Source organism: Tauraco erythrolophus, chromosome 7 (assembly GCF_009769465.1).
Source record: "Tauraco erythrolophus isolate bTauEry1 chromosome 7, bTauEry1.pri, whole genome shotgun sequence".
NCBI classification, from domain to species: domain Eukaryota; kingdom Metazoa; phylum Chordata; class Aves; order Musophagiformes; family Musophagidae; genus Tauraco; species Tauraco erythrolophus.
Window position 1 is genome coordinate 38,522,885 of NC_141471.1, and position 19,892 is coordinate 38,542,776.

The window sequence follows — 19,892 nt, forward strand, 5'->3', positions numbered from 1 at the left end:
CACCAAGTCTCAGAGGTCAGTGGAATAACGTAGAATTAGGGTGATACTGCTACAGGAACTGCACTTTTTATTTAAAAAAAAGAAATAAAGGAAAAAGTCAGGTTGCCACTGAGGAAAAAAAAAACAACACAGCTATCAATTAACCCAGTATATCTCCAGAACACTTAAGCTTATAAATGAATTTTCACTTTTATTATATTTGTTTCAGTATCTGAAATGCATTTGAGGCCATACATTCCGTTCAGGTATATGGAGAGCAGATACAGAATTTCTCGCCCATATCTTTCACAATGATTTCTAACTCAGAGATATGAAAATTGCTACAGAACTAAAAGTCATCAGGTAAAAGCTCATTCAGGCTCAAAGGTGGTTTTTTTTTTAAATTAAAATCCAACCACTTAATATTAAAATACAATAATGCAAGCAAAAATATCCACAGAAGGTAACAGCAACAAATACCTTTTCCCCATCCTGGGCATCCAATTCTTGTTGCATACCTGAACAAGCTCTTGATATTTACCCTGGCTCTGGAAGCAAGTTGAGCAAGCCACTAAAACCCCTTGGCATATTACTATGTTCCTGATCACGATGTCCAACATAGACTTCATCCTCCTTCTGAATCTGGTCTAAAGAGAGCTCTGGGTAACTGCCTCAGGGTAACTGTCAGCAAAGACAGGGTATTTGCTCTGTTGTGAAGACAGGCTCTTGGCAATCTCACAAAAAACTTGCCAGCAAGAAAGGGGTTATTCTGGATAGCTGGAACCAGAACAAGATGTTAAGTACATGTAGCTAACTCTCCGGATAGCTGCCCTAGGACTGGAACCATTGTTAAGTACAGCCGCTGAAGATAAAGTATGCGGACTGATACAGCTACAGTGTCAGCATTTCCCATCTATAAGAACATTTACATAGTTCAGGAGTATTCAGTCAATTTAAGAGATTTTCTGAGGTGTAAGGAAAATGCAATTGTTACCCATGCCAGGATTGTGTGGAAAGAGTCCTACAGCACAGCTAGAAAGTCTCTCTGAAGTACGGCAAGTGCTTATAACACCGAGCCTGGGAAAAGGAAGACTCCCTAGCATAGCCCTGTGAAATGGAAGGGCATACAAAAAAAAAAAACCAACAAAAAAAAACCAAAAAAACCTACATAACATTAGCTTCCCACCCTCCACAAATACACCACTACCTTGCTCTGTGTCTTCCCAGGAGCACAGAGCACTCATAACTACACTAGAGGACCCCAGATCATCCTAATTCCTCCCTGGAAGGTTGTGCAACCATTCGATTTTATTTTAAACACCTTATAAGCTTTCCTCCTCCCTCCAAATATCATAGAAGTACTAAGTAATTTTTATTTAACTTGCTCCTGTCAATGAAGCTGTCAACTGCCTGGTCCACCCTTCCACATTAACAGTGTTCTGCATTTGCACGAATAACCCCCAGCCTGAGCGCACAAAACAGCATACTCCTGAGCCTCTTCCCTTTTCTGTACTGCCACTGCTGCAGAGACTTCTTGCTCTCCTTCCACAAATCCATCTTTTTCACATTAGCATACTCATTAAGTGAGTCAGGAAGCTTTTGCAACATGGCCCAAACAAATTTATGGGGAAAAGCAGTTATTTGGGGTTTTCCTTAAAATTCCACTTATCTTTCCTCTCTCTCTATTCTGTGGAAAAAAAAAAAAAGTTCAGACAATGAAGACATGATGCCTCGGTAGGAAGGCTCTGCGGGCATCTTAAGAGCTTAAGGGGATAACAGGAAGAAAAGCTCCCTGGCCCCAAATTGAAATAGAGAGACGAGCGTATGAGTGGTTCACTGTTATTTTTTGCATCAAAACTGGGACCTTAACAACTCTCACATCACCCAGCTAACCCAGTGCAACCATCAACGATGCCTGCGAGGCAGCAGATGCTCCCCTACTCAACAGCAAGTTAGAGAAGTTGCAACGCTTCTCCAACAGATTGCTAGAAAAACATGTAAACTTCCAGGGTTTCCCTACAAGCTTGTCACCAAATTTACTTGGATCAATGTCAGCCCTTTGATTCCAAGGGAAAGGAAGCAAATAATCTGGTACGCAGCTTTCACCTGTGAGTAGACAAGCATCTGAAGTCTACACTAAGCCTTTACATAAATTTTCAGGTCACTCCCATATCACTAACACATACAGACTGATAAAAGATACACAGGAAGATCACATCAAAATAAATGACTGAAATAATGACACAGTATTGTTTTCTTCACTGAATGCCACTGTCATCTACGACATAAGGGGCTGAGTTCACATTCATACACCCATGTCAACCTCACAGAGCAGTGAAATTGGTCTCTTGCGCCTGAAATGCGCTACCTCTCAGTTTCTGCGTTACAGTTCCACACGCTTCTATCAGGATAATTCCCAGAAAGTAAGATAGTGGCTACATTACACGCTGCTGAAGAAGTAAGTGATACTTTACATCTATTTCTCCTTTCCACAGCATACTCTGATATTCAGCAATTCTGTTTATATTCAGTGAATATTTATTATCTGTCAAAAGATGCTGGGAGAAAAAAAATATTTCCAGAAGGAACAGAAACGTTTGCAGCTTACTCAAGTTTGACAAAGTAGTTGGAGGAGGGGAGAATCATCTCAGAAGTGTCCAAATATTTCCTAAATTAAAAAAACATTTTGTTGGAGCAGTTTCAGCAATGCCAACATTTCAAAATGAAAGTGCTCAGCTTTTCAGGAAAACACTCCTAAAAAATAAGATGGCCTCTATTAGCACGCAGTGAAATCCTTATCAAAATCAGAAGATATGTTTCAAAATTCATCTATAATTAAATTCTAATCTTTTTGGCTATAGAGAACTGACCAGCTTGGCTTCCAAGTCCCAGTCCATTTTTTCCATAAAATTGATAAACTTCTTATTCTGTTTCTACTCCATCCTTTGTAACACAAGATGGAATGTTAAAAAGATGTTAGTAATATCTGTATTAAAGTCAAGTCATTCTTTAATGAATTACAGTATCTTAAATTAAACTGCACAGTATTAATGTACTCCATCCTGGGCACTCATCAGAGACACAAACAGCACCATGGTGTCATCAGCATCTCTGGTGAAGAAGTCCCTTGTTTACCACAGCATAAAGTTAAGAAGAAGCATCCTAAGAATTCAGAGTGAAAAATGCAAATATTAGTAGCAGAGAAAAATTATTAAACCATAAACCAGAATATTTATTCCATTCTACAGATCAAAATATTGCTCTAGCCTCTCAAAACTAAAGAAAAGGGTAATAAACCATGTGTACTCCCCCAAAGCTTTTCCAAAAGTCTCATCACAGGATTAGACACTGAGTAACAGGAATTGTTTAATTGTTTAATTTCAATTGTGAAATTATTCACGGAGACAGCCCCTTAAAACCAAGGATCTTTTGTTAAACACAATTGATTTATAAAATCAATTCTCTAATTGCTGCTGTTTCACATTAACACTAAAATCTTTGTTTCTGCCGTTTTCTAAGTGTATATAGCTGCTATTTACTTAGATGTTTATCATCTAAATTTTGAATTACTGGTGCTTACAAGAGACAAATAAAATTAATTCTCAGTGAAATACAGCTTATTCAAGAAAAATAATTATAAATAAAAGAAAAAAGAGCACATTCAGGAGCAACATAAAGAAGCAACACTAAAAGCAGCTGGCCTCCAGTGTTTATTTCTTTTGCGTTACAGTATCCTGCAGTTTGACACAAAATATTTCTGATCATTCGTTTGTATTTGCATTATTTTATATAGGAAGAAGGAACGGTAGGTAAGATTGTCTCCAGATTGAACAGTTTTCTTCATTTTAGCATTGCCTCTTGCTCAAATTATTTTTTATTATACAATTCCTGGTCTTTTCACATTCCCCAAGAAATGAAGAAGTGAAAAAAAAAAATAAATTTGACTACCGGCCACCTGATTATTTTACAATTCTCCTAAGGATTGCAGGTTAGCTATGAAAACACCCTCTCATGCCTGGAAAACTAGACATGATAATCACTATAAATTTCCCCCCAAAGGTAAGTACACCCTACACAAGTGAAGTATAACGCTACTGCTACAAGTTACCTGATGTTTCTTCAGTTTTTAATTTTCTGACTCATATTTGTTTAGGTCTGCTAGCACACAAGAGGAGCAATCCCTCCTGACAGTAGGGATGTAGCCCTGCAACGGGCCTCAGCCAAAGTCACTCAAGCCGGCAGAGGAAAAAGGAAAGATCCCTATTGGCTTTATGTGAGGCCTTCAATCCTAGAAAGGAAAAATCAGTTTGCAGCATGTTCACAGATGTTTGTTTTCAGCCCTTTCTTCTTAGGAAATACACCATTCAAACTTTATGCCATTAAAACACTTCATGCTTTAGCCTCAGTGTACTTGGTAACCTCAGAACAAGAACATATTTCACGTCACAGAAGTATCAACAAATCATGTTTTAGTTAAAGTTTAATGGCATTTCCATTTACCTCCATATGATTAGAATTCACGTTTTATCACTATTTAAATTCAAACCCAAAGACCAAAGGAAACCAGACCTGGCACTGCAAAATAACCCAAACCCCTGCTTTGCTCACGATTATGTGTAGGGGGGAAAAGTGCTGGTCAGAATTGTTTGTCAAAAAAACCTCTGTTTGATAGAAAAGCCTTCCTGAAGTAGAAGAGCTTTCCTTACCACACCAACTTGCAAAGTGAACGAGCAACATCCTTGGAACATACATCCTTCCACATTCCTGTGAAATACATTTTCTATAAATAACAAAATTTACAGCTGTAGAAGTACCAGGCAGAGGATGAACTCAAAAATCAACACAGCCACTATTAGGTTTTTCTAGTTGCTTTCTATGAACAATTAATACTACTGCTGAGATAAATACATGTAATTGTTTATCTATTTTGCAAGGCCACGGGTTTATGCACATTACATAGCACGGCAACTAAGCACAGGTCTCTCCTTCAATTTCCACACACTAAACAGAGCATCCCATATACTTAGTTGCCACATCACTCTCAGTGTAAAATGCCTCGGGTTAAGATCTACCACCCCTTCAAAAAACAGCCCGTCTAAACTCCAATTAATTACACATTGAGCAAAACGCTAAAACACAGCTACATGACAGCAACCACTTAGGCAACGTTCACACTCTTCTGAAGAGCTCAGCTTTAAGCGAACGAGATCTTTCATACAGACTTAAGTTTGCTAGGTCCTCCATAAATGCTGAAGTGTGTAGCCCCTCATTCTCATCAATAGCAACATAAAAGGGTTGCATCCTTTCGTGTTTGTTTTACATGACATACTGTGAGCTCCAATATAGAAGCTGTCATCTATGTCTTGTTGCACTTTACCCAATATGCTGGTGGAAGTTTGGGCAAACCAAGAGAAAGGAGTGAAGCCATCATTTCAGCAATATCAAATGTCATTTTTGCACGTGCTCACAGCCAGCTTGTAATTCAACATCTTTTACTATCAAAGAGAGGACACAGCCCAACCTTTATTAGCATTTCTGAGAAAATATCGAAAGGGTCAACTTTAAGCAAGCTGCATGCATTCAGCCAATGGATTATTAAACCACTCAACCTCTTTGCTGTAGAATCTGACCCCTTGACTGCCTAATAATAAATAAGAATTGAAGTCACTGAAGGTAGCAGATGCCAAAGTGATCCCCAGACACAGAATTTCACATGACCCTTCATGTGAAATTCTTTCCCCCTTCACATGACCTGAACTTTTCAGATGGGTAGTATTTTACATACAAGAGTTTGGTCTGTCTTCTGCAACTATTCTCTTATTGAGGAAGTTTTATTTTTCCTGCTAATCCTATCACTTAGGAAAGCAGCTGCCTCTGCTCCCACAGCAAGTACTGTTCTGTTGCAGGTCCCATCCTAATATTTGGGAATCAGTCAACTTTGATGAGAAGCATCATAGCTCCCAGTTCCGACAGCAATGCTACACAAATATATCACTGGAAGCTATCCAGCACTGGGACTTCTTACAAGGCTACAATGAAATCTTGAGCGACAGTAGATCATCTTAGCTTGTGTAACTACTGTATAGGCAGAATTTCTTCAAATTCTTCTAGCAGTTTCAGTGTAATACAATTAGCAAACTCTACTTTCACTGAGGGAAGAGTGTCTTTAAGATTTATCTTTTGTATTTCTTCCTATTGACCCTTCCATCTCTTTGGGCCCACCAGTGTATGTTCAGACACTGACTTTGATTCACATCCATTTCCTCAGTGGTTGATGAGTCTCAGAGAAGCAGAACTGCTTAAATCAGCCACAGAGCTACACAGGTGCGTACGGCATGTCAGCACTTATCACGGACCAAGTGAACACACAGTGGCTCATACAAGCATCAACCTCATCTCCACACGTGATTAAAAATAATCTTCAACCATAATTGCGAAGCAAAAATTTAAATAAATAAATAAATTGATGTTGTCCAAATCTGATTAAGAGACTCAGCTCAAATACTGTCTCTTCAGCATCAGAGCAAACATTACATTAACAATTAGCTTTAAGGGGCTACTTGATCCCCCACTCTAAAGGATGCAGTTCAACTACAGATAGATTAAGGAAGACTCAAATCATAGAGGTAGAGGGGGGAAACCTCCCCCAAAAAAGCAGAAACCAAAGCATGTGACCCTCTGGACTTCTATGAACAGCTGAAAACACCCCAGAAGATTAGTTATACCAAATTAAGACTTAAATGTAATTTCAGAAACACCTGGTGGAACCAGAGGTGCCGTTCCTAATGTCATAGCCAAAGACGCTACCAAGACTCCAGAAATCCAAAAAAATTTGCCATGTTGCCACAGCTGAATACTCAGCAGTTTGTGGTTGTTTTTTCATTTTCTCCTCTCTTGACAGTACTCTGGGGAATTGGCCAGATTAAGTCCATTCCATTCTACAGTGTGAATCTGGCAAACAGCAGTAAATTAGGCCTTTTGCTCCCAGGCTAGAGACATCGGGAAAGTCAACTGGGCTACCTGCAAAGAAACAGCCAAATCAAGGGGCAGGGAGACAGCCAAACGAGGCGGACTGACAGCCCCCCTTCTTGACACAATTGCAGAGAAGACAACAGCACTTTGGGTTGCTGGGACAATATGCTGGTAGAAAAAGCTCACAGAGAAGCATTTACTAATCAGCAGTTTTAAATCAAGGTCTATTTTCAGCTGTGAGCCACAGAACACGCGAACACAGTCTGTTTGATAGAATTGCTACAGACTTAGAGAGTTCCTCCTGCAGAACATGGTCTCATTGCTGAGGTTTACTGGTAGGGCCTTCTGAAAGACCCCAGAGCAGTGCTCCTGAGCTGGCCTAACTCTTCAGAAGATTTCAGTACATCAAGGCAAAACCCAGAAAGCAGCTGATATCTGCTGGGCGCGTAGCACCACCTCCGAGTTGAATAGTTCATCCAACAGGCACAACTCTCCCAGGTTACCTGCACCGATACTTTTTCAAGTAACTGGCAATTTATCAGGTGGACACCAAGACATAGGAGAAAAAAAAAAAAAACAAAACACTGTACACTGAATTATTTCATTACCATATGATTATTCATTTAAGTTATGTTATGAGCAAGGAAACCAACTACAGAATCCCTCAGAAACCAAACATATTCTTTCCCCAGAAGGTCGCAACAGTGCTTCCTCATCCTAAATCAAGTTTTATTTGCAAGGTTGACCAAAAAAAGACCCCTTGATAAGTATTTGTTCCAAATTTTTCAGAGACACAATACAGGTCTGAAAAATGACCAAATTCTTACCAGCTCTCTCCACTGATAATGTGAGTGATGAACCCACCTGTGAAACATGGCGGAGCAGCAGCATTGCAGCAGCCAGACCATCAAGAGCCCAGGCCACACACGCTTCCCCACACACAGCCGCTTGCAGCATGAATTTTGTTATCTGTGCTGTAACACCGTCTGCCCAGCAATCGCCCGCTTCAGTTTAAACTAATAATGGAAAATAACTCAATCAAGTTCTCTTTATTCCTGCAGCACACACTGACTGTCCAAAGCAATGTATGTTTTATATGGCATGTTACTCTCTGCTCTATATGCCAAAAAATACAGTCAATTTTTAACACGACAAATTTCGGTGCACATTTCTAGGCCTGTATGACAGCAAACACTGAACACTTTGCATCAGACTTACTGAGAAAGCAATTCCAATATACGCTTCTATTCAGATGTTTATTCCCTTATTTCCCAGCTGCTTCCAGAAAGGTTAATCACTTTTTGGCTGAGTGCTTATCAGGTGAGTTTTCACAGATTCTCTTCCTTCAGGTTGTGCCAGGAGGAATGCACTTTGTGCACCAAACTGTACAGCTGAGCCTCCACGCAAGAGCCAGTGGAGTCAGATTCTCAGTGTCACCAGTGCAACTCCCTACTGACTTTTTCCACCGTTTGAAACAAGCGAGTAACATAACATACCCACATCTTGTATTCACAAGCAGGTCAAGTTTAACCCGCCCTCACGCTGGGGTGAAACATTAAAGATGAAGCACAAGCAACCTTATGTCCTTCTCCACTAGTTTGTACTCAAATCAGCTGCATGTGTGACATCATATGTGCCAAGTTTCAGTTTTGTGTCCTGCAAGAATTGGCAAATGACAAGCTCAATTAAATGTATGCGTATGCCGAATCTGTGGTACTTAGAGATAGGAAAAAGGTAATGGATACTGGCTATAGAATAAAATATACAGTTATTAAGAAACTACAGTATTTCAGTATATAGTTCTCCTCTCTGAGGAGAAGTCCAAGAACTGCTGATGAGGGATTAAAAGAGCAACGCACAGACTGCATGGGCTGACTCTATCTTTTCTGACACCCTGCGGGCTGTGGCACCTAGGGGCTGATAATCCACTTGAGGGACGCACAAGATGACTTATGAACTTTCATTTTGGGAAACTGTTTCCCCTAAGCTTTTCTGCTGTAATGTGATGGATGGTGTAGGAAAAGCTAAGAATCCGAGATTCAGAAAAAAACCCAACAATATCACAACAGTATGCTTGCACCACGTCGAGTCATAAATTACACAGCTTTGTGGTATGTGGTTTTGTTACCTCACACTAGGCATTGTGATAATTACGAGAACCACACCTTTCATCTCGCTGACCTATAACATTACATTAATGTAACGTTACATTTGCAATTTAAACTTAAGTGACTTTTTCAGGCACTCAGGCCTGCCTATTAAAACTTAATAAACTGAAACGCACAGTAGATTCATCGTTTTGTAGCAGCACGTTGTTTCCTTATGCTTCTAGGGAGACACGGGAGTCCTGGGTCTGTGGGTACTTAAAACTCCTGTACTTTCCCCCGATTTTAAAACTTGGTCTGTTTCAAAGAATCAGCTCAGTTTTTGACAGTTTCAGCACCGTGTTTTATTAGCAAAAAAGACAAAGTCGCGAAGTTCCAGAGAGGAAGCAGCCTAGAAGCCGAGGCAGCACACCTGCCGAGGCCGGAGAGAGAAGGTGCGGGGCGCCGGCAGCCCGGCGGCGGTGCCGTGCCAGGCTGGGCACGGCGCAGGGACGAGATGCTTCGCTGGAAGCCGGCGCGGTGCCGGCCGGCAGACCACGCCGGCACGCCGCAGGCCCGGCCGGGCGCGGGCAGGCCGCTCCCGCCGGAGGGGGGAGAGGGAAACTTGGCGCCCGCGGCCGGCCGGGAGCCGCACCGCCCCCTCCTCCCCTGGGCGCCGCCCGCGCTGCCGAGGGGCGGCCCCGGCGGCCCCTGCGCACGCTCCCGCCCGCCGCCCATGAGGCGCCCTCGCCGGGAAGGCACTGACGAGTCATCGCCCCGCCGCCCGCAGGCCCGGCGGCGTCCCCGCCCCCGCCCCGCTGGCGGGACGGGCGGCCGAGGGGAGCGGGGGGCGGCGGCCGCCCGGGCAGCGGCCGCTTCGCGGGGCGGGGGGGCGGGGAGCCCGCAGGTGATGATCCAGCGCGGCGCTGCCCGGCCCGCCCTCCGCGGCCTGGCCTGGGCTCCGCGGCTAACGGCGGCGGGACCCGGCGCGGCCGCCTTCGCCTCCCACCCGCTCAGCCCCGGGGGCTGCACCGGCAGCGCGGGCCGCCGGTCCCGCCGCCGCCCGGCCTGCCTCCCGCCCACCCGCCGCCGGCGGGCCCTCCCTCCACGCCTACCGCGCCGCCAGCCCCGGCCTCCCTCACACCGTCCCTCCGCCGAGAGGCGCCTCCCGCGCTGCGGCGGCCGGTGCGGCCGGAGCGCGACCCGTCCTCCCCACCACACCTAGCAACAGCGCTGACAGGACGCAGTGGCAGCGGCGGGAGGAGGAGGAGGAGGAGGAGGAAGCGGAATGGCTGCCGCGGCGGCGGCTCCCTCCCTCCCCGGAGCCCTGACAGCCAGAGCCGGGGCGGAAGCAGCAGGCGGCGTGCTGTGCCCGTCCTCCTCCCTCCTCCTCCGCCGCCGCCTCCGGGCTTCTGCGCTCCCTCCTGCCAATGCAAACTAACTCCCCCTCGCCAGGGCCGGCGGGCTGCACGCCTCCCCGCACCCACCCATGCCGCCGCCACCGCGCCGCACGCCGCCTCCCCGAGGAGCCCTCCACGTCGCCCGCAGGACCCCTCCTGCCACTCCTCGCCCGCCGACCTCCCTCCACCGGCGGCCGCCGCCGCGCCGCGGCTCCCGCTGCACCTTGTGCCCCCTCCACTCCACCCCGCCCCGCCGCCGCACACGCGGCCCCCACGCCCCCCGTGCCCGCCACCGCGGTGCGCCGCCGCCGCCCGCCCTGCCCTGGCCGCGGCCCTTGCCCCGCGGGGCACGCACCGATGTGGTTGTCCTCGATGTGCTCGATGAGCTCCGCCAGGGTTGGGAAGTGGAGCCCGCAGCCCCCGAACCTGCAGGCGTTGGAGAAGAAGGAGGCGGCGGCGATGCCTGTCATGGTGTTACATCGAGATCCCCCTGCGGTGCCTGCTCTGCCAGGGCCGGCGGCGGCAGGGCGGGGAAAGGCGGGGGCAGGGGGGAACGGGACGGAGAGAGAGAGATGGGGAGCGAGAGAGAGGGTGGGGGTGGGGAGGAGGAGGAGGAGGAGGAGGTGGCGGCCGCGGCGGCGGCAGCAGCAGCAGCGTCGGGAGCGGCGGAGGGGAGGGACGGGCTGGGTGGGGGGAGATGAGGCAGCCGCAGCTGGGAGGAGGGACCAGCGCGGCTCTGTAACAGCTGTGCTGCCCCGGCGGCGGCCGCCGGCAGCGGCAGGAGCGGGGCACCCGGGCCGCCCTCTGCGCCCGCTGCCGCCGGGGGACACCCGCGCCTCCTCGCCGCGGGGGCGGCTGAAGCTGCCGTCCGGCACCGAGCGGGGGCTGGGAGGGGAGGAGGGCGCGCCCCGCCGCTAACTTTCCCCTTCAGCCTCTCGCAGGCGGCGGCGGGGCCGGGGGCTGCCGTAGCGGCCGGCGGAGCGAGGGGAGCTGCTCCCGGGGTGGGTGCCGGGGGCGGGAAGGTGAAGCCCACCCCGGGGGCTCTCCCGGCCGTCGCGAGTCGGCTCCTAACGCGGCCGTCACCTCCGCCACATCGGGGGGAGGTACTCAGCCGTCGCCGAGGTCGCCCTTTCCCCGAAGGGAGCTGAGGCCGCCAGAGCAGCCCTCACCTGCCCGGCGATGAGCCGGGCAGCCCGGGGCACCTGCGCGCCCTGCGGCCGGCCAGGCCTCGGGGGCGGTGGGGTGTCCCCGCTGTCGGGTGGGCGCCGGTGCTCCCCGAGCAGCCCGGTGCGGCGTGCCGGATCCTGCCCGCTCGGGTGGGGCAGGGGCGTGCGGCCCGGCCCGGCCCGGCCCTCGGGACAGTCGGCACAAGTCGCGCACAGCGCGCTCCCGAACCCTATTTTGACTTTTTGTCTCCAGAAAGCTATTCAGCAGAGAGGCTGACTGATTAATTGATTTTAATGAAGGTCTCCCTAGGCTCAAATTCGCAGACAGCTTTATTTAAAATTAAACGGGGGAAAAAAAAAAGTGAGAGATTGCTTGTCAGGAAGGTGCCTCTATTTTTTTTTTTTCACTTCTATTTTACGATCATCTCTCTCTCTTCTGTATTTATATGTTTCTGCTGTATTATTAATGATTTTGAGCAAAAGTGTGACTAAAAAAATCCTCAAGGTCTTCATAAGACTCTCTTAATTGCGCAGACATAAGTGATTCCACTGATCCCGTGGATGGGTAACAGTCCCAGGCTGTTCTCATCTCTGTAAAGTTAAGCACGTGCACAAGAATAATCAGAGCCCTTGCCTGTTTTATTAACTGTATTGCAGGTGGGGATGTTCCTAGCACTGCTGCAGGAGCCAAAGAATAGCTAAGCCCAAAAATGCAGTAGAAGGGTTAGTGAATGGAAAGAAGTGTCTTTGCCCATTTGCTTAAAGCATGAAAAATCTTGGAGCTAGTTTCTGGTGTTCTGTGTATCAGGGAACCTGCCATTCGTGGTGATCAAACAAGCTTCATCTTGCAGGTTATTTTAGTAATTTTCTTACACATTCACTATAATATTTTTCTAATGTTTTGTCATTATCCAATTGTATTTTTCCTGATGTATGAATCTTCTCCGTTTAGTTTATATTGAAGAAAACAAAGCAAGCACAAATGCTGCTTTCTGGAAAAATAACGTGTGAAGAAGGATTCTTTTACTTCAACACATAGAGCTAGAGTTTGTAAATAGAGTTTACGTAGTCATGAGATGCTGAACCACAGAACTATAATAATATTGTAGGTTTTACGCTTCAAAAAAAAGTGGTAACGTGGACACATGGTAGTCCACAGTACGTTTTCAGGGTTGACTGCAGTCAACCTGTAGTCTAGAGGGTTGGGGAACTGCTGCTGTTAAGCTTATCATGAAAATGTGTAATTCTTTTGAATAATAGAGAGGGGTTTAGTATCAGACTAAACTGAGAAGAAGGAGGCGGCGGCGATGCCTGTCATGGTGTTACATCTCTCATTTGATTCACCTGTTTCAAGCATAGCTACTTCACAAGTAACTGTTCTTCTAATTTCTCCACTGTCTTTCTGATGTTATCAAAGGAACTTGCTCACTACGAGTTGACTCAGGAAAGGAAGATTTGTCCTGCATAAGACCATGATCCTGGAAATTCATGCCACACGAGCTGCTGTTGTGGATAATAGCACAGAATCAGGTATGTGCAAGTGTCCATGTGACCAAGACATAAAGCAACAAATAGTGAGTGAGGAAGAGAAGTAAAATGGTAAGATAAGCATCTTCCCTAGTAAGTTGCAGTTTTGGAGACTATTTTGTACAGTCAAACACATAGGCCTTTTTCAACCTATAGTGGTTTTGGTAATCATGAATCCTCAGCATCATTAACAATATCAGGACTGTAGATTTTACGTTTTTGTATCAGTAGGCACTGTCTCAGTGTCAATCACCAGCATAATTCAAGTAGAAAGTTTCTAAGGCAGGAAATTAAGATTAATCAGAATGAGTATTAAATACAAGAATTTCATGTGGCTGATCTATCAAGTTTAACAGATGTGTGATTTAGTCTATTTGTTATGAAACAAAACTGTGAAGGACATGGGGTTGGTATCAATAATTTTTAGCTATTAATAAAGAACACTGGTCATCTACAAAGAAATCAAATGAGTTGTGTAGCTCTCAGGTACTAAACATTCATGGTTAACCACTTGCTAGTAATAGACAATATAATGATTGCTTTCTGATGTGTGAACTTGTTCAGTCAGCTGCAGGTCTCTTTTCATTCGTTGTTTGCTAAATTCTCTGGATTTTTAAGACCTTTCGATCTAGGGAGAGCACTTAACTCCTACAACAGTGGAGAAGAGCTGGCAGGTTAGGAGTTAAGCAGTATCCCATAGAATAAGGATTCAGGTCAGTATCTTTTTATGAAATTACTCCTCATGCTCTGTAGGGCCTGATTTTGTAGATACTCAGCTTTAATGGCTTCACTAGAAGTTAGCATAGTTAAACCACTTCTTTCCCCCCCCCCCCCCCCCCCCCCCCCTATGATTTAAGCACTTGGAACAGTCTCATTATTTTTCTTTCTTCTATGTAGTCAGGGGGGTTTTCTTCCCAGCAGAGTTAAGGGCCTTCTGCCCCTGGTTTCAGTGTCAGGGCAAGGGACTAGGCTCATGACAGACAGGCATGAACAAACTCAGTGAAGAATGCTCCACACTTAACTGTCCTCATCCCTGATTCACCATTGTTGTCATGTTACCATCTGTGAAGTACACATGAGGAAAATACATTATGTACCTGATAATAAGTAGTGTTTGAGGAAAGACAGTTTTCTTTTCCCCACGTACTTGTTCTTTCCTCAGGTGTCTGGGAGATGGAGTAGTGCTATCAATCTTCTTATCAATAGTTTACCAGATCCAATATATGTTAAAGTTCTTTATTATGAATAATCATTTTCTTATTCAAGCTTTACTAGGATAGAGGACTAGGGTATCCATAAGACAAACTGGCAAACTAGGAGAAAGTGCTCAGAAGTTGCCCCTGTTGTTTTGTTCCATGGGAGAAATAAATGGAAACTGGACCCAGGTGATTTGCAAGCCAGGGCTGATGGCTGAGTAGACCCATTTCAGAGGTGATAATAGCTATCTTAATGGATGCACCAAATAAATGGAGCTGTCAAATGGTAGGCCCCGATTTATTTGTTTTTGAAAAAGTTACTTTGAAGGCCCCTAAGACCCCCAGTTGCTTCAGCTTAGGCACAACTGAGAGCAGGGCTGGGTGTGAGAAGGATGTGCTGCTATTCACACCTGCGTACAAGGCTGATTAACTGAATAGATTTCTAGATCATCTGATTATCTGCTTATAAAGTCATATATTAGGACCGCATCTTTTCTGTACTAACTTCAAATCTTTGTTCCTCATTTTAAGTCCATTTTGATAAAGAAATTTGTTTAGAGTAATTTTAATTAATTTAAGTAATTTCTTCCTTTAACCGATGGCTTATGATCTTGGAACCCTTATCTCCTTGGATGTCTGGCTCTTAGACCTTTTTCAATGACTTTTAATTGGTGTTCTTTCCAATTTTTACTAATAATTTAGTAGTTATAGCATGGTAATTAACTGGTGTAACCACTGAGCCTTATCTGAGGATAAGGATCTTGCTTGACTAACCTGATCTCCTTCTTTGACAAGGTTACATGTTTAGTGGATGAGGGAAAGGCTGTGGATGTTTTTTACCTGGACTTTAGTAAAACCTTTGACACTATCTCCTACAGAACTCTGTTGGAGAAACTGGCTGCTCAGGGCTTGGATGGGCATGCTCTTCTCCAGATAAAAAGCTGACGGCATGGCCAGGCCTAAGGAGTTGTGGTGAATGGAGTTAAATCCAGTTGATGGCTGGTCACAAGTGGTGTTTCCCAGGGTTTAGTATTGGGGCCGGTTCTGTTTAATGTCTTCGTTAACAATCTGGACAAGGGAAATTGAGTGCACTCTCAGAAAGTCTGCAGATGACACCAAGTTGGGCGGGTGTGTTGATCCGCTTGAGGGTAGGAAGGCTCTACAGAGGGATCTGGACAGGCTGGATCGATGGGCTGAGGCCAATTGTGTGAGGTTCAACAAGGCCAAGTGCCAGGTCCTGCACTTGGGTCACAACCACCCCATGCAACGCTACAGGCTTGGGGAAGAGCGGCTGAAAAGCTGCCTGGTGGAAAAGGATCTGGGGATGTTGGTCAACAGCTGCTGAATATGAACTGGCAGTGTGCCCAGGTGGCCAAGAAGGCCAACAGCATCCTGGCTGGTATCAGAAATAGTGTGGCCAGCAGGACGAGGGAAGTGATCACCCCCTGTATTCGACACTGGTGAGGCCACACCCCAAGTAGTACTGTGTTCAGTTTTGGGCCCCTCACTACAAGATAGACCTTGAGGTGCTGGAGCACATCCGAAGAAGGGCAATGAAGCTGGCGAAGGATCTAGAGAATGCGTCTTAGGAGGAGCAGCTGAGGGAACTGGGGTTGTTTAGCCTGCAGAAATGAAGGCTGAGGAGAGACCTTATTGCTCTCTACAGCTATCTGAAAGGAGGTTGTAGCGAGGTGGGTGTTGGTCTCTTCTCTCAAGTAGCAAGTGATAGGACAAGAGGAAACAGCCTCAAGTTGCACCAGGGGAGGTTTAGATTGGATATTAGGAAAAATTTCTTCCCTGACAGTGTTGTCAAGCATTGGAACAGGCTGCCCAGGGAAGTGTTTGAGTGGTGGCTTGGGGTCATCATCCCTGGAGGTATTTAAAAAGACCTGTAGATGTGGCACTTAGGGACATGGTTTAGTGGTGGACTTGGCTGTGTTAGGTTAATGGTTGGACTCCATGATCTTAAAGGTCTTTTCCAACCTAATCAATTCTATGATACGTTGCTACCATTCGCTCCTACTGTTCCGGATTCCCAAAAACGGATTCTTCTGTCCTGATGCTCGCAGGAAGGCTAGAGGTCTGAATTTGAACAACTTGGTAGTTGCTGCCCTTGGTGCCTTAAGGGTGATAAGACTTTTATTGAAGACACCACCCCTCTGTCAAATAGTAAGGAAAAGCTAATACCTGTTTCAGAGTCTTATTTAAAGCATAGTTTAAGTACCTATTTTCAGCTACGTTTATGATAATGGAGCATTATTTAGAAGATTTTTGTGACTCTTGCACAAGGACGATGTGAATCAGCGAAACTTTTTAAATTACAGTCTTACCACAGTTCTGATTTTTGCACTATTGAAGTCGTACTTGAAAATATCTACTTATGTTTGTTCTAAAGAAAAAAATAAACCGAGGATAATTGGCTAGTACAAAGGAATTATTTGCAACACCTTCCCCTAAAAAATTACTGATTCATTTTTCAATAGCAATTTGAATTATTTTATTTCTGCTTGCCTCTGCATACTGAGTATATAAGAAATGTCTCACAATTTGGGAAGATTTCATAACAGAGACATATCACTGCTGCAAAATCATTATACAAGTAAAACATATTTATGCAGTTTGTGTCACGAGAATCCTATTTTTAATTTATACTGCTGAATTAGTTTTCTCTTGGCAGTGCACTGTGTAGCTTCAGGGTGCAATGGAAAAACAAGACGTTAAGCTGGGAAAGCACTGTATTCCCCACTAGTTCCAGATGCCCCAAAACAATAGATAGAAATCCTGCTTAGCTGAACTTTCCGAGAGACTTCCACAGTTTCAGAAGTACAAAGCTTCAGATAAACAAGAGATCAAAGCTGCCTCTGTATTTCCAGTTACCTGTAACCTAGAAGAAAAGGAATTTTCTTATCTTGTTTTGATGACTTCAGGAAATTTGGAGCTAACATGATGTTATATCATAAACCACTGTTAGAGTGTTAGTCTGCCTTGGAATTATAAAATGCAAGCTGTTTCAATGGTCTCTTGTAAGAACCTGCAATTACATAGGTATTGAATAACCTACTCTGTTCTTACTATGGGTTATAGTAGAATACTTCACTAAAACTTTTTATGTTGTTTCGCTCAGACAATTGGAGATAATTAACATATTCTTTTTAAAATAACTGGCTAGAAAAATAACATAATTTTGTAAGTTTATCTCAATGAAAGGTAAACTTGTTCTTTAAGGAAGGTTAATAGTATGGAGTGAAACTTTCAGTTCAATAGCTTTTACATCTCAAAAATGCAGAAGTCTATAATTCTGAAATTTTTGCCTTTTCCACTTTCAATTCCTTAATTGAGTACCCAACTTGTAACTGGATTTCGTGGCATCTACTGACATAGCAATTCATGAAGTCATTCAAAAAGGGCAGATTCATTACAAAATGTATTGAGATTATAGTACCATTTTCATAAAAATAAATTCTAAATTAGAACAAGTTTTCTTTGTTTGGAGTAGAAGCGTCATCACAACTGACAGAATGTTGAACTCTCTTATCCTCTGACCCTGAAGATCATTTAGGATGCTGTAGTTACAGGATGATTTAAAACCAACTTAAGGCAGCTCTAACTTGCATCAGTGATGTGGAGTGCAAAGTCATGGGCCTCTAATCAAAATTTACCTTGGAAGTCCAGGTCTTTCATTTCTGGATCTCCCAGTCACAGGGAGCTGTGTATTTTAGAGCCTGCAAGTTCAGAACAGACTGTCTTCTGTTTAGCCTAAGAATTTTCCATTTAAAAATTCTTCATTGAGCCAAGAATACCGGTGACACGGGGAATTCTGCACCGAGGCATAGATGCCAGCAAAAATCAACTTGCTAAATCATATATAGGGTTGGAGAATCCCCAGTGTTCAAGGAGGCAATTACACAAGGAGTTCTTCCTGTTCTTAAAAGACATGCCTTTCTCACATTCTTAAGTTAGGTTAGGGAAAAGGCGGCTTTGGCATAAAGATAACTGACAGCACTAGAGATGGTTTGCAGTCTCTAAGAAAAGGAAATTAGGTAACTTCGTTAACAAGAGGCTTGGCAGCCACTGACCGTGGAGCCTGACGTCATTGGAAAGGAGATCGGCAGTTCAGAGTAAGATGGGTGTTCAAATGAAAGAAACTCCCATCTTGGTAAACCTCTCAGATGATCTCTGGTGAATGAACTGTCAGAAGCTCAGCTGCAAGAATAATGCAAATCGCTTGCAATCGCCACTGAGGGTGGTTTGTCAGATAAACGTGTATTTCTTGTGACAGCTGAAAGCGGAGATACAAACAACGTGCCTGTTACCATCGCGCAGATCGTGGGGGCTGAATATGGCCACTGCAATTCTGAACAAAAGAAAAGCACATCAGCTAGTGAAAATTTATGTAGTTCTCCAGTAGCAGCTGAGTACCTCTGGAGAGACTCTCCCCTCTACTGAGCAGATTGCTACACGTGGTTTACCTGCATCACTGGAAGTAGGAATTGGACAGGAATAAAAGAAGAAAAATCTCTGGAATACTAAAATGGAATATTAAAATGGTGCTATGCAAAAAATCCAAAATGAGGAAACTCACAGGTGAATAGTACAGTAATAAGAAAAAATAAAAAGGGGAGAAACTGTGTGAACAGTTATCTTAGAGAAACATGGGACAGGACAGATAAATCAACAATGGAGATCTAACACTTCCACTACGACAGTATTTGCTGTCTGCCATCCTAGGCAAGGGACACAACCCTGTATCATTGCAAATATGAATTCCCATTGAAGACAAGTGTCAAGAAGACCCAAAGGTTCTCTCATTTCCTGCAGAGGAATGAATAATTTTGAAGGCTTCAAGCACTATTCTGATACCTTTCAATGTGTATTGCACCACAAATCTTACGTTAAAAAAAAAAAAAAAGGGCATGGTTCCACAAAAATTATCCTTGTCCTCATCTGCATAAGAACGTATAAGGATTGGAAACTGCAAGATACTTAATTACTTGAAACTCTCCCTCATTTTGTATATATTCTGACTTGTGTATACCCACGGCCTTCAGTGTGATTTTAGGTATTCAGCGCTTTGCAGAATTTAATCTGTAAACAGCTGTGGAAGCTCCTGTTTTACATAAACAAAAAACTACTCATGGTAGTCTCAGAAAGTTATGGGTCTGCTTTATAAACAAACAAACAAAAATGCCTCTGCATAATGCAGTATTTGGAAACATACTTGGACATTACTCACTCTTCAGAACATCTCCTGATTTAGTTACCTCACATGAAACAAAAGGAGCTAACATGCTTCTGCATTAGATGCCAGGAGCTCCTAATAAGGGAAGGCGTGCAATCGGAGAGAATAGATTTGTGGTATTTTAATAAGATATTATAAAGCACTGGCATAATGTTAAAGTGCCTTAACTCTTGGTTCCAGCTTTTATATCTGCATCCTACAAATTGACCATAATTCAACCTAAACAAATTACTGACTGTCCAACAACTACTTTTTCAAACTACAGTGTGTAAAAGAAAAGGATGTTCCATGGGCATAGAGATACTTAAGCTTACAGAAGGAAAAAAGGT

At 44.5% G+C, this 19,892-nt stretch overlaps 1 protein-coding gene across 1 annotated transcript in view; it reads right to left on the bottom strand.

Moving 5' to 3' along the window:
• JAZF1 (JAZF zinc finger 1) overlaps positions 1–10,905 on the bottom strand; it is a 192,067-nt gene extending 181,162 nt beyond the window's left edge. Inside the window, exon 1 of the mRNA XM_086614972.1 lies at positions 10,791–10,905. Coding sequence (XP_086471098.1) covers positions 10,791–10,905 — 115 coding nt within the window. The remainder of the gene's footprint in view (positions 1–10,790) is intronic.
• Positions 10,906–19,892: the final 8,987 nt, after the last annotated feature.